Source organism: Gymnoscopelus microlampas (assembly GCF_963454915.1).
Source record: "Gymnoscopelus microlampas genome assembly, chromosome: 14".
In the NCBI taxonomy this organism is placed as follows: domain Eukaryota; kingdom Metazoa; phylum Chordata; class Actinopteri; order Myctophiformes; family Myctophidae; genus Gymnoscopelus; species Gymnoscopelus microlampas.
The window spans coordinates 11193159-11207962 of record NC_139951.1 but is presented as its reverse complement, the minus strand read 5'-3'; the positions used below and the strand labels follow the sequence as shown (position 1 = coordinate 11207962).

General features: G+C 41.5%; 1 protein-coding gene across 1 annotated transcript; it reads left to right on the top strand.

Moving 5' to 3' along the window:
- The first annotated feature begins 8961 nt into the window (after positions 1–8961).
- LOC311060734 (transmembrane protein 100-like) lies at positions 8962–14524 on the top strand. The gene is made up of 2 exons (XM_084079039.1): positions 8962–9131; positions 12523–14524. Exon 2 carries the CDS (start codon positions 12596–12598, stop codon positions 13067–13069), a length of 474 nt encoding a protein of 157 aa, XP_083935165.1. The 5' UTR covers positions 8962–9131; positions 12523–12595; the 3' UTR covers positions 13070–14524.
- The last annotated feature ends 280 nt before the right edge of the window (positions 14525–14804 follow it).

The window sequence follows — 14804 nt, the reverse complement described above, 5'->3', positions numbered from 1 at the left end:
TGAGATGGGGGTCCGCGGCCAAATTCAATTTTGGGGGTCCTTGACATGGAAAAAGATATAATAGTTTTTCAGAAGAATTAAGACATTTGTTGAGGCATTTGACAGTTACAAATGTTTTCACGATTTTTCAAAAATAACAGATCTACAAGCTCATAGCGCGGCGCTCGTTGCCGCGCTCTGAGCGTGTATATCTGCTATTTCTTAATAGCCAAAGTATAAAAATAATGGTTATATCTCAAATCTAAAATGACACAGATGCATTACCGGTCTTAATAGGTTAAACATGTATCTATTGTATGAACAGCTCTCATCCATGTCTATAACTATAACAACTGTGCACTGACCATCTGGTGTGTCCATGAAGAGGAAACCACCCTCCCTCCAAACCCCTCCCAGAGTGAGCGTTTCAAGGTAAACAACTCCCGGCATGTTTCACCTGCAACAGACTGAGGGAAGAGGAAGTGATATAGCATTCATCTACCCAGTTCACCTCTGACCCGGGACTGTACCTGACCTCTGACACGTCTCTCTCTCTCTCTCTGACTGTCATGTAGTCTGATGAACCCAATGCAGGGTTCATCTCCCACTAGGAGTAACCACTTTCAACCTGTCGTCCCTAGTTTGTATGACATTCAGGATTAAGCCATTTAGACAAGTAACGCATCTGTGTGTAATTTTTTAGCTATTCAAAAATAGCAGATATACAAGCTCATAGCGCAGCACCCAGTGAAAAATCTTGAAAATGTGTGCAAATCTTTGAACATATATATTTTTTTTAAGCGGGGTCCCTAGAACATCATATTTTGAGATGGGGGTCCGCGGCCAAATACATGTCATTTTGGGGGGTCCTTGACATGAAAAAGGTTTGAGAACCACTGATATACTGTATCAAACGTTTTTTTTTTTTAACTGTTAGGATTTAGAAGACATTTGTAGAATCCCCCAGAAGCAAAGATTTGAGTTACAAATGTTCGCTTTAAAATACATATATTTAAAGATTTGCACACATTTTCAAGATTTTTCAAAAATAGCCAAAGAAATCTAAAATGACAGAGATTGAATGGGTTCCAGAGTCCCCGGATTGAATGGGTTAAAAGATCTATAAGCTCATAGGGGTTCCTTCTTGGAAGAGAGGTCAAACTTTTTGTAACTAGGATATGAAACTTACAGATGTGGCTTTTACCACTTTCAGTCTGTCGTCCCTATTCTGGGCAGGCGAAACTTTTCACCCAAAAATGTATTATTACTTTTTTCGCCATAAAATAGTTGATCTACAAGCTCACATCACATTGGGCTTGCAGAGCTACGATTTGTTTCAATGCAACACTATTTGTTGTACGATGAAGTATATATCATGGCTTAAAGGGATAGTTCACCCCCAAAATGACTTTTTTCCTATCGATTAGTCACCCCATGGAGACTTGAATTCATGGATTTTGTTTCGTTTTTGTCAATAATTTGATGACCGGCAGCGGTTCCGGTAGGAGACACAAAGAGTCTCCTTTGTGTCTCCTACCGGAACCGCTGCCTACCGTTCCGCTGGTCATCAAATTATTGTCTTAGGAATGCGACAAAAACAAAAAAATATCCATGAATTCAAGTCTCCATGGGGTGACTAATCGATAGAAAAAAAGCAATTTTTGGGGTGAACTATCCCTTTAAGTGGCTAAGTACTTACAGTAAACCCTTTGGCTTGTAGACTGGCTATTTTTGGTGAAGAGATTTGGTGTGTAGACGTAATGTTGCCCCCAGAATATGGATGCTGGGGTTCAAGTGGTTAACCAACCGACAGCCGGCTGGATGAGTGTTTTGGCTGGTCTCCTAGCAACAAGCAGAGCATCTGGATCTAACCGTGTGTACAAGCCAGTACTATACTGTATGTACTACAGTATCAGTGGTGGAAAGTAACTAAGTACATTTACTTGAGTACAATTTTGAGGTAATTGTACTTTACTTGAGTATTTCCAATTTCCAATACTTTTACTTCTACTCCACCACATCTCAGAGGCAAATATTGCACTTTTACTCCACTACAATTACTTGAAAACTTTAGTTACTAGTTACTTTTCAGATCTAAATTATGATATTATGAAACATACATTAACCACTTTAGCCCTATTTTATACATAGGCTATTTGAAAATAGCAGATCTACAAGCTCACAACGCGTCGCATCGGGACGCGTTGTGAGCTTGTAGATCTGCTATTTTCAAATATTTTAGTACTTTTACTTTTGGTACTTTAAGGACATTTTGATGCCAATACTTTTGTACTTTTACTCAAGTAAATTTTTAATTCTGGACTTTTGCTTGTAACAGAGTATTTCTACATTGCAGTATTGATACTTTGACTTAAAGGTAGGGTAAGTGATTTTCGTTGGTTAAAATAAGTGTTAAATAGCTCTATATTCTGATAGTACTCATTGCTATAGAGTGTTTGTTCAGTAAAAGGAGTCTCCTTGTCTCTCCACCTCTTTATAAAACAGAAAATGCATTTCCGTTTCCGTTTCAGTTTCATTTCCAATTTTATCCAATCAGGACAGAGAACTCAATCAGGATATAGATTAAACAAGTGAAATTGGAAGTGATGACACTAAGAAATGAGCAGGCAAAATTAGAACTGGAACACTATAAAATGAAGCTTAAAAAATGGGTACTTTCTCCTGATAGGCTGAGATTTTGATGTATTTTCTGTTTATTAAAGAGCTGGAGAGACGGGGAGACTCTATAGCAATGATTTCTATCAGAATATAGTGCTTTAACCTTTTAATACGAAATACTTTTTGTTTTAACCCACAAATATCACTTACCGTACCTTTAAGTAAAACATTTGAGTACTTTCTCCACCACTGGTCTCCCGGCAACAGCAGAGCATCTGGCTGTAACCGCGTGTACCAGCCAGTACTCATGCTGTTCTCTCTGTCTGTTTGCACATCACAAACATTTTCCACTGCCGTCCACCTGCCCTCCCTCACTGTGTCTGTGTGACCGGTGGTGGAAAAGTACTAAAATGTTTTACTTTAAGTAAAAGTATCAATACTGCAATGTAAGTACAAGTCCGGAATTCAAAATGTACTTGAGTAAAAGTACTAAAATGTTTGATAATAGCAGATCTACAAGCTCACGACGCGTCGCGATGCGACGCGTTGTGAGCTTGTAGATCGGCTATTATCAAATAGCCTAGGTATAAAATAGGGCTAAAGTGGTTAATGTGTGTTCTATAAAGTAATACTTTATATCTGCAAAGTAACTAGTAACTAAAGTTTTCAAATAAGTGTAGTGGAGAAAAAGTTAAATATTTGCCTCTGAGATGTAGTGGAGTAGAAGCAAAAGTACTGACATTTGGAAATACTCCGGTAAAGTAAAAGTACCTCAAAATTGTACTTAAGTACAGTACTTGAGTAAATGTACTTTGTTACTTTACACCACTGTCTGTGACTGCTGGGGGGAGTAAAAGTAGCAATACCACAATATAAAAAATACGTAATAAGTAAAAGGCCTGTATTCAAACTCTCACTTGAGTTAAAGTACAAAAGTATTGGCATAAAAGTATAATATAATATAATATCGAAGTAAAATAACTCTGAATATAGCCAGTCTTCAAGCTCTCAATGTCACAATTGGATGCATTGTGAGCTTGTAAATCTGCTTTTTTTAGAATAGCCACAGTATAGAGCTGGCTAATCTATGATTTGTAATAAGAATCTAAATCGGCAAAGTAACTTGTAACTAAAGCTGTCAAATAATTAGGCCTATAATGGAGTAAAGAGTACAATAATGGAGTAGCAGAAGAAAAAACAGAAACTAAAAGTTACAAGCACCTCAAAATTGTACTCAAGTACAGTACTTGAGTAAATGTAATTAGTTACTTTCCACCACTGGAGGAGACCCACATTGCACAGCTGTGCACCTGCCCTCAGAGAGAGTGTGTGTGTGTGTGTGTGTGTGTGTGTGTGTGTGTGTGTGTGTGTGTGTGTGTGTGTGTGTGTGTGTGTGAGACACTGCATGGAAGATGAAACCCACACAGGGGCTGTTGACTCTCTCATGACCCAGCCTCGAGGTCACACAGTGGGGGGGGAGGGACCCAGGCTGGGAGACCCCTAGCTCTGGATCAAAGCCCTCGCACAGAGGGGCCCATTTGTATCTGACTGTGAGGTGTGGAAATGATTCCCCCACCGGCGCGCGCACACACACACACACACACACACACACACACACACACACACACACACACACACACACACACACACACACACACACACACACACACACACACACACACACACACAGTCTCTGTTTGTTAAGATCTTGCAGATGGTCGTGGTTTGAGATGTCATCAGTGGAAAACAGAACATCAAGATGTTTGTTTCTCTTGTGTAGCATTTTTGTTTAAGAAAAAAAAAACGTATTCATGAAACGAAAAAACACAGAACATCAAACACGACTAAAGCTTAAAAGACCTGAGGCGATTCTTTAAAAAAAAAATCTAAATCCTAACAGTTTTTTTTTTTTAAACGAAAAAATGTTTTTCAAGATTTTTCAAAAAATAGCAGATCTACAAGCTCATAGCGCGGCACTCGGTGCCGCGCTATGAGCTTGTATATCTGCTATTTTTGAATAGCCAAAGACATCTAAAGTGACACAGATGCGTTCCAGGTCTTAATGGGCTAACCATTTAAGCCTGCCCTGTATACAGCACTGTACTTCAGAGGCTATTCACGACAAATAGCCAAAAAAGACGCTATTTTCACATATTTTGAAAAACATTACATTTTAGAAACAAAACAAATAAGAAATGTGTTTACATTACATTGAAGTCTTGCCTGGAACAGAGCTTCAGCGCCTCAAGATGACCTCCCAGATACAACAAACACAATATCAAACCCTCAGGTGGGCAAACAACTTCATGTTTATGGATGTTTCCCTTTGTGGGGAAATGAGAACTTGTTTCTGTATATTTGTCTTGTATTTAGCTGCTTTCTCGTGAGGCATAATGTAGGAGTTTCTGCGTGTATGAAATGAACGGGATCAGTAAAGACAATAAGCTGCTCTGCTCAGCTGGGTTGGTTTAGAGATAATTACTGCCAGATGTTCCACAGTCACCATTTCTGTGTATTATATTGTCAAATGAATTGGCCCTGCCGGCTTTGTGTACTTTTGTACTTGCCTCGTCAGTGTTTATTTTATGTATAAATCAATTCTTGGCTAGATTCATACATTAATTTAATTTAATTATCTCCTAAGCATGAACTATTGGGAAATACAATCTCTGTTCTCAGATCACCTTGCAATTTGCCTGGGCCCCAGGTTGTAAGTGGTTGAGAGTAGTTGTATTTTAATAGAGGTATTGGAGATGTACATGATTATAGTATATAGCTAATGACTAGTTATATTACATGCTGCACTGTTGCAGCTCTAACCGCAACATTGTAAGACAATGATTGATCAGAAACGGTAGATCTCTACCATTTCCGATCAATCACTCATATCTGACAGAGCTCTCAATGAGAGCTCTGTAAGATAGAGCGAGTGGTGTTAAGCGACGTCCATGGGCAGTGGTGGAAAAAATACTCACATTGTTTACTTAAGTAAAAGTATCAATACTGCAATGTAGAAGTACTTTGTTAAGTAAGTAAAAGTCTGGAATTAAAAATGTACTTAAGTAAAAGTACAAAAGTATTGGTATCCAAATGTACTTAAAATACCAAAAGTAAAAGTACTAAAATGTTTGAAAATAGTAGATCTACAAGCTCACAACGCGTTGCGATGCGACGCGTTGTGAGCTTGTAGATCGGCTAGTTTCAAATAGCCTAGGTATAAAATAGAGATAAAGTGGTTAATGTATGCTTTATAATGTAATAATTGATATCTGCAAAGTAACCAACGTTTTAAAATCATTGTAGTGGAGTAAAAGTACAATATTTGCCTCTGAGATGTGTATAGACAATTGTAAATACTCCAGTAAAGTAAAAGTACCTAAAAATGGTTACTTTACACCACTGTCCATGGCCATCAGGGTAAATCCACACCCAGCTTGGAAAGTGTTCCTGATAGGAGGCCCTTTTGTTTCAGTGATGCCATTGCCTCCTAATCCTAATTCCTTGCTCCTTCACACAGGATTATGACACGAGGCAAAATTGCGGACTGAATTCTACTTCCGGTTGGAGTGAGGATAGCGGAGCGGCTGTAGCACAGAGCAGAATAAGGACGATAGATGCACCCAATGAGAGCTCTGTAAGATGGAGCGATTGATCAGAAATGATATTGATCTCATTACAACACCATATTAAGATACAGTGATTGATCAGAAACGGTAGAGAGCGCTTGTAGCAGAGTGGCTCAGAGCCTCTGCCTGAATACCAAAAGCTTAAACGAATAGTTCACCCCCAAAATGACTTTCTTTCTATCGATTAGTCACTCCATGAAGACTTGAATTCATGGATATTTATTTGTTTTTTGTTTTTTTGATATTGAGTGTAGCAGAGTGTCTCAGGGCCTCAAGAACTAAAGGCTAATATCTAATATCTCCCCAGGCCAAGGGGGATTCCACTTTAGGCTCTAGTGGACAAGATGTTTTGGCTTTAGGGTGTCCTTCCCGTATGGGAGACACCGGGTTCGAGTCCCGGGCGTTCCACTCTCAGGGTGATACTGTGTGGAAAGCGTGACTGTGCCGTGTAGGGAGAGGAGTCGCTTCAGGAAGGACACAACTCAGACGGGACAACTCCCCTGTATCCAGTGACCACGCGCACGCACATACACACACACACCCCTGCGAGACCCTGGAACCCAGAGGTTACACAAACACAGACACGCACGCACGACGCACACAGCTGAACAGCATGAACACACACATTCTCCAACACACACACACACACACACACACACACACACACACACACACACACACACACACACACACACACACACACACACACACACACACACACACAGAGCACTGTCGACATGATTCAGAACAACTCTGTGAACTGGTGTGCTGCAGTGTTGATTTCGTCGACGAAAACTATGACGAAAAATGTTGGTCGACTACCTTTTTTCACTGACTAAAACTAAATAAAAACTAAATAACAACTAAGCTACTGTATGATGACTAAAACTAAGACTAAATATATTGACAATTTCGTCAACAAATAAAAACTAGACTAAAATGTTAGTGAGGGACTAGTGGAGAAGAGATCCAGTAGAACTAAAAGTCATTTTGGTTGCGCTCGGGTGTTGCGCTCTGAAAATAGCAGATCTACAAGCTCACAGCGCGTTGCGCTGCGACGCGTTGTGAGCTTGTAGATCTGCTATTTTCAAATGGCCGATTGTAATAATAATCACAATCTGCAAAGTATCTAAAGTTGTCAAATAATTGTAATTCTGAGATCTATAGTGGAGTAGAAGTAAAAGTACAGAACATTGGAAATACTCCACTAAAGTAAAAATACCTCAAAATTAAAGTACTTAGCTACTTTCCACCACTGGAATAAATAATAAAGAACAGCATCCCATTTTGGGTAAGAGTCCTGAGTTTTAGACTGTATTATTTGGCTGCTCAAACCAGATATCTGGCCCAAATGTTCAATAGCGATTCCTCCATTACATGGTTGAGCATAGAGACATAGGAACTCAAAGAGGATATTCCATCTGATATTCTGTATAAATGAATGGGATGAAAAATCAATCTGAACTACCACTCAAAACCCTTTCATAATTCACTCACTCCAAATCTGGTTCAAATAACAAAAAACCTCAACCTTTTCAGACCGCAACCCCCCAAAATAATCATATTTGGACTGGGGACCCCCTGACTTGTTTGACTCGGTTCCACAGATAAATATTTTGAAAATAACCGATCTACAAGCTCACAACGCCTCACATTGTTGTGACTTGCGAGGCATTGTGAGCTTGTAGATCGTCTAATTTCAAACGTTTTGCCTCTTTCTTATATTATTTGACAATGTGGCCAATGTTTGACCAGCTTTTATAGTATAATTATTTTGTATTACTTTTGATGGTAATGGTCTTTTTTCCCCCTTTTCTTCCTTCTGTATTAAAAAGGTCTTGAAAGACCTTAATTGTCACTTCACTGTCATCTGGGGACCCCCCCAAAATCATGTGGGGACCCCCCTATAGGGATCCCGACCCACAGGTTGAGAACCACTGCATTAAAACTCCATTAGGCCTATGGGGAAATAGATCTATTCCTATTCTGTACCTTAACAGACACTTTGAATCTTGGCCTACACAGGGTATTACACATAGAACATTGCTACACAGATGGATTGATGGCGTTTCAACAACTAAACAGAATCAGCTGCTTGACAAATAGCAACAACATTATAGAAACATGTATATCAATCGATCGATCGATCGATATATCAAAATATTGAATATTTTACTAGCAAAAAAAAAGCACAGGAAAGTACAGTTCAATATAAGGTCTGCTAAGAGGATTTTAAACCCAAGAAAGCCTATGGCTTGTTTCCATTGGGGTCCTTTGGTCCTTTGTAGTATCTATCTCTATCTATCAATCTGTCTTGCAGTTACAGGTGAAGCCAGATCAAGTATAGTCGCGCATGGAAAACAGGTCGATCCACCTATTTTCGGGTGCGCGACATGAACCAAGAAGTAACCTAAAATAAAGTGAGATATTATGTGGATCGTGTGCCCGCATGCTCTTCAAGACACTCCCCCATGGCGAATAGCGACATCGCGCACGGTGCGTGCACACACACACACACACACACACACACACACACACACACACACACACACACACACACACACACACACACACACACACACACACACACACACACACACACACACACACACACACACACACACAGAGAGAGAGAGAGTGTGATCGCGGAGCGGATTGATGGCAACCCGCCACACACACTACAGTGCAGACGTCTCCAGTATTGTGATGTAGACACAGTCTACTGTAGACACTAGACAGTAACAGAGAAGCTACACTGCTGCTCCAACTCTATCTGGATTCTGGATCAGTGGATCACTGGATCACTGCTCCAACTCTTATCTGGATCTAAACACAACAACCCACACACACACATGCTGTAATAGTCGCACACCAAACGGGAATGGAGATCTTCGCGTATTATTCACGGTAAATGTGATTCTTTCATTTTTGATTCATCTCATCTATAACGGTTCTCACACTTTTAAGTTTCAATAACTCTGGCAGTGTACAAATGGAACCAAATGGACCCGTTCCATTTGTACACCGCCAGAGTTACAGATCTGTAAGGGTCAATTTCTGATCATGTTTTTGAACTTTTGAATTGTTTTTAATCTTGTTTAATATTGTGTTATTGTTTTGCTTTTGTTGATCTCTTTTTTTTATGTAAAGCACTTTGGGCTGCATATTTGATGTCATGAAAAGTGCTATACAAATAATGTTTATTATTATAATAATAATTATTATTATTTGTATTATTAATTTAGAACCACCAAAAGAAACCCAGAGAGACATGATCTATACAATGATTTGACTTAAGGAATGGTTTCTTATTCATTAAATGTAAACAATATAGTCTATTCTGGTCGATTTCTATAGCATTAAAAATACCTTTTTAGAGACACGAGACAAGGCTGCAAATTGAAGACCATAAACCAGTAGCCTAACTAATTATTATGTTAACCTGGTGTGCAGTAATAACTAACATTCATACAGATAATAGCTGTACTCACTTACATTATTATTTGGGACCATGCATAGAAGCTACAACACAAATGAACAGGAAAGTTGACAAACACAAAATATGCCTCAGTAACATTCATGCACAGCACCATATTACATTTGTTTTTCTTCTCAAAAGTCTGTGTCTGTGTCTGTGTCTGTGTGTGTGTGTGTGTGTGTGTGTGTGTGTGTGTGTGTGTGTGTGTGTGTGTGTGTGTGTGTGTGTGTGTGTGTGTGTGTGTGTGTGTGTGTGAGAGAGGGGGCATTACACTTATGTGGGCCAAATGTCACCACAATAGTAGCATTTGAGAAACGGTTGTTTTGTGGTTAAAAAAAAGATTGTTTGAAATTGCCCCATGTATGAAATTGCAATTGCAAAAACTACACTCTGTGTGTGCCTGTGTGCATGCGTGAGTGTGTGTCTGTGTGTGTGTGTGTGTGTGTGTGTGCGCGCACGCACACGGGCACGTGCGTGTGGTTAGTGGGTCAGGGAATAAGGGTGGGTCTTTCCAAGCAGTTACTGTGTCTCAGTCATGAGACCACCAGACTGCTAGATTCCCCCTGAGAGAAGAGGAGGAGAGGAGAGGAGAGAGGAGAGAAAAGAAGAGGAGACTCAGGAGAGGAGAGGAGAAGGGAGGAGAGGGGAAGAGAGAAAGGGAGGACAGAAGAGAAGAGGAGGGGAGAGGAGTAGGGGTGTTCAGTAACTCAACTCTCCCCGGGGAATCATCATGCGGCCCACTGCCCTGCTCCTCCTCATGTCTAAAACTCACTGCAATGCATCCCCATGAAACCCCAGGCCACTGATGGTCACCCCTATGTTTGACATCGCTGTTGTCGGGCAGAAACCTCTTATCTCCATATTTTTTTACCTTTTTTGAAAAAAAAAAAAAAAAAAAAAAAAACTCTTATCTCCATATTTTTTTTACCTTTTTTGAGTTTTTTCGTACATGAACACCCTACTTGATCATTCTACTGCGTCACACCAAAGCATCAACACTATTGTCCCCGGTCTCCCCCTATGATTGTTTTTAACAACACAGTGAGATACAGCCAAAAAAAAAAAAAATCCAGGTACATTCTGTAAACGTTTATTGAATACAGACAAAACAAACAGAATGTCTCACAAATTAAGCAATTATTTTGGGGGAAATTGACCTTTTAATAAAAGCATTGGGTTTGGGAAATGCTTTCAGTTGGCGTGTGTGTGTGTCGAAGCAGCTCTCTGCAGATCTCCTGCATATTCATCCTAATCATTCTAGCAGGAACGCTGGCATGTTATTTCTGACTTGTTGCTTGTAATGCTGCCGTCCTGGGAGCATTTAATCCTATGGTTGGAAGTCAGCCAGTTAATGCCTCCCAATTGATTCAGGTCACACGCCCTGTAAGTAAGTAGCCTTGGGAAACGCAGGGTTCCCGAGCCATGTGGCCCCATAGGTCAGGAGCCTATCTCCCGTTTCCTTAGCGTGAGGCGGCTTGATGTACAAGTACACCCCCTGGACGTGACGCTAGTATGTGGCTGGGACTTACCCCCCCAACACAACCCTTGATGCTCAGTGCCAAGCAGGGAGGCATTAGGTCCCATTTTTATAGTCTTTGGTATGACTCGACTAGGGCTCGGCGCGGACACTCTGACCACGAGGCGAACTGTGCCGGTCAAGACCCAGGGACTTGAATCGATGTTAGGAATTAACTGGCCGGCTTAAGGTTTTTACACACTAGCGGTGTGACGAACAAACAATATGAAAATAGTCTATGAATATTTACAATTTAGGCATTTTGCAGAAGGTAATCACATACACAGAATGCAGAGAAACCTGTGTAGTGCCTCAAGATCACAGGTAAACCAAGAACCTATAGCATCAGTCTAAACAATATACTATGAAAATAACAATCTGTAAGCTACATTGAAACTATAGGATACCAGCTAAACAATGAACCTAGCATCTGTTTAAATATCATGCTATCTAAATTACTTTGTTAGCATTGTGGTCAAGAAAACAAACTTAAGTAACAAAAAACTATTGCCCATCAACAGCGAAAAAGAATAAAGTCCACACACTGGTTCATCAGCTCCACCTTTTTATTGCTGCTGAACGGATCGCTCGATCTTCATCAGGAAGATTGAGGAGAGCAATTCCTGATCGATGATGAAGATCGCGATCAAAGCGTTGAGCAGCATACAAAAATTGAGCTGAGAACCAGTAGACTTTTTTCTTTTTCACTGTTGATCTGCCATTTTGTCCAGCACCTGGACTTTTGATTAGGATGCACTATCCTAATCAATCCTGGACAACATCTCAACAGGTGAAAATAATAATAAGTTAGACTTTTGTTTTATTGTCTTCAATTTGCAGCCTCGTCCCAAGATTTTTAGATTTGCAGTTTTATATTGTAAACGGCAAAATAATTCAGTATAAGATTAGCATGCACTATCTCTTCTAGTATTTTGCATCAAACCAATTCATATAGTTGATGCCACATTCATACAGGTTGATGCCTTTATTCACAGTGAAAAATCTGTCTCAAGGTTCAAGGTGTTCTTCATTGGGTGCATAAGAGTGAAAATCATTTTGTTCTGGTTCCCCACGACAATGTAGTAACATCAATAATAATAATAAATGATGAATAAAATCTGATTATGAATGTAAACCAACTTTTATTAAGTTGGTTCAAATGTATTGCCAAGTAATATGTATGTGTGGATGGAGTCAGTTAAACAAAATAATGTATTTTCAACCGAATATCGCACGAAAATTCAAAAACAACACATCAACAATAACCACGTCTACAAACACCTCTATTCTCTCCGAACTCTCAGATAGCCGCTGCGTGAACCGGGGCGTCACACCTCATGCCATCGCCTCCACCACCACCTCTTCCTCGCCAGCAAGATGGCCGCTCCCGACGACGCCCACAGCAAGACGATCCCCAGGATGCCCGCGAAGAGCGCCATGAAACCGCCGTCGTCGTCGCCGCCGCTCCGGCCCCCCGCCGCCGCCGCCGGCGACAAGAAGACGACCGTCGGCAAGGACGCGAGGCCCGTCGTCGTCCTGATCGCCGCCGCCGCCCCCTCCCTCAACGAGGCCGGGCTGGCCGCCGCGACGGGCGGCGCCGAGGTGTCGTGCTACCGCTGCACCGTGCCGTTCGGCGTGGTGGTGCTGATCGCCGGCGTGGTGGTGACGGCCGTGGCGTACGCCTTCAACTCCCACGGCTCCACCATCTCCGTGCTGGGGCTGGCCATGCTGTCCACGGGCCTGGGCCTGCTCGCCTCCAGCGCCCTCTGCTGGCGGCTGCGGCGGCGCAGGAAACAGCAGCAAAGGGACAGGCGCCGCGAGAGCCAGACGGCGCTCATCACGGGCGCGTGATGGAGGAGGAGACCCCCCAGGGGACGTTGTGTGTAAGGCGGAGAGGCCGCAACCCCCTGGACCTGAAGTGTGTCCGACACCAGTAGGACTGGGATCCTTTAGGATTTTAACGATTCCGCTTCCTTGACGATTTCCTCTTAACGATCCTGTGAGAGGTTCAGTTGTAGGACGGACGACAGCGGAGCTTTCAAGACCAGAAATCACAATTTCCAAGTGGCTACATGCTGCTTGCCATGCCTTAGGTGTATTCTGTCGTACATAGCCATAACCAAGGAACCTTTTGAAAGGAACATTCGGGGGATGCGCCATGACACTCATGGGTGGCAAACCTCGTACCGGTAGTTCGATGAATTACATTGCAGTGAATGGAGCCGGCTGGACCAGCTCATGAACAAACACTATTTCTGAACGATTGCGACCTTTGTCATATAATGGTTTCAGGAATATGAAAGAGGAATATGACAGGTTGTTTTCTAATCACTTGCTTTTCAATGTGAACAGTACATAATTTTATTGGCGCGTCTAAACAGCGGCAGGTATCGTTTGTCTCGGAGGTATCACGAGATTTGGTTGCCAGGCAGGAAGTGATGGACAGTCTCGCGATACTTTGGCCGTTCAAAAACTTACATTGTGCTCTTTAGATACCTCTATAAAATTATACAGTGTACACATCGAAAAGCAACACAGCAGAAAACAATGTGTGATATGTCTTCTTTTATTTTCCCGAGCAGAGTAATTTCTAAAGGTCTCAATCGTTCAGAAATAGTGTTTGTTCATAAGCTGTCCAGCCGGCTCTCATAGGCAACAATGTTATTTCACTGAACTTCCAGTGTGAGTCTGCTACCCTGCCGGCTGGAATTGCAGGATAGAGAAAATTACGTCGGCGTCTCTTCCTTTTAAAATAAATTCCTTGGCCACAACAAGGAAATAAATCAACTTTTCCACGGGAGAGCAGATGGTTCTCTTCTGTCCGGACAGTGGCTCTCCCTGAATATTTGTGGAGATGATTGATTTATCCTGTTGTGCCTTGATTTCCCTGATGCACAACAGGTGCACAGCCACACCCAGCTCTGAGTCCTGTTACTGCTTAAATCAATCATCCTCCATCCCACAGGTCCGATTCCTGAACAGTTCCCTTTAACGATTCCTATATTCTCATGGTGGTCCTTGAAATTAAAACGGTTTGAGAACCATCGGTATTGTAATTGTATAGCAGACGTACCATTGTATACCAGCTCTGACCAGTGTGATAAAACCGGTTCCGGAAATGGTGGTTCCAAATGTGATGGAACCGATTCTGGTTCATCAATGTTGGATCCAGTTCCTTCCGGTTTCCGGATCCCAACCCCTAGTCACCTGACACGAATCTTAGATTAGGTGTAGTTCTATTTGACACAGAAACACAACATAATTGTTTTGATGCAAGTAACACTAATGAACGACAACGAGCGTCAGCTGGACTGTGCTGAACTGTAAGTGACTGGAGTCAGTTTGAAAAAAGCCCTTGAATATGTGTTTTTTTCATATTCAAGGGCTTTTTTCAAACTAGAAAATATAAAATTTCAAATTTCAATAAGACTGAAGACATGATAATGTCTTCAGTCATATTCTCCTGACCCCAACGTGCCCTTGAGCAGAACACTGAAGCGCTCTCAGATGAAACCCAAAAAGAACCTCACTAGAACAACGCAGGATAAGACGCGAAACTCACACACGCTTTTGGAAATTTGTTTTC

Bases quoted from the DNA above. Each gene is read 5' to 3' on its own strand.
- LOC311060734 (XM_084079039.1), top strand. From the start codon at position 12,596: ATGGCCGCTCCCGACGACGCCCACAGCAAGACGATCCCCAGGATGCCC.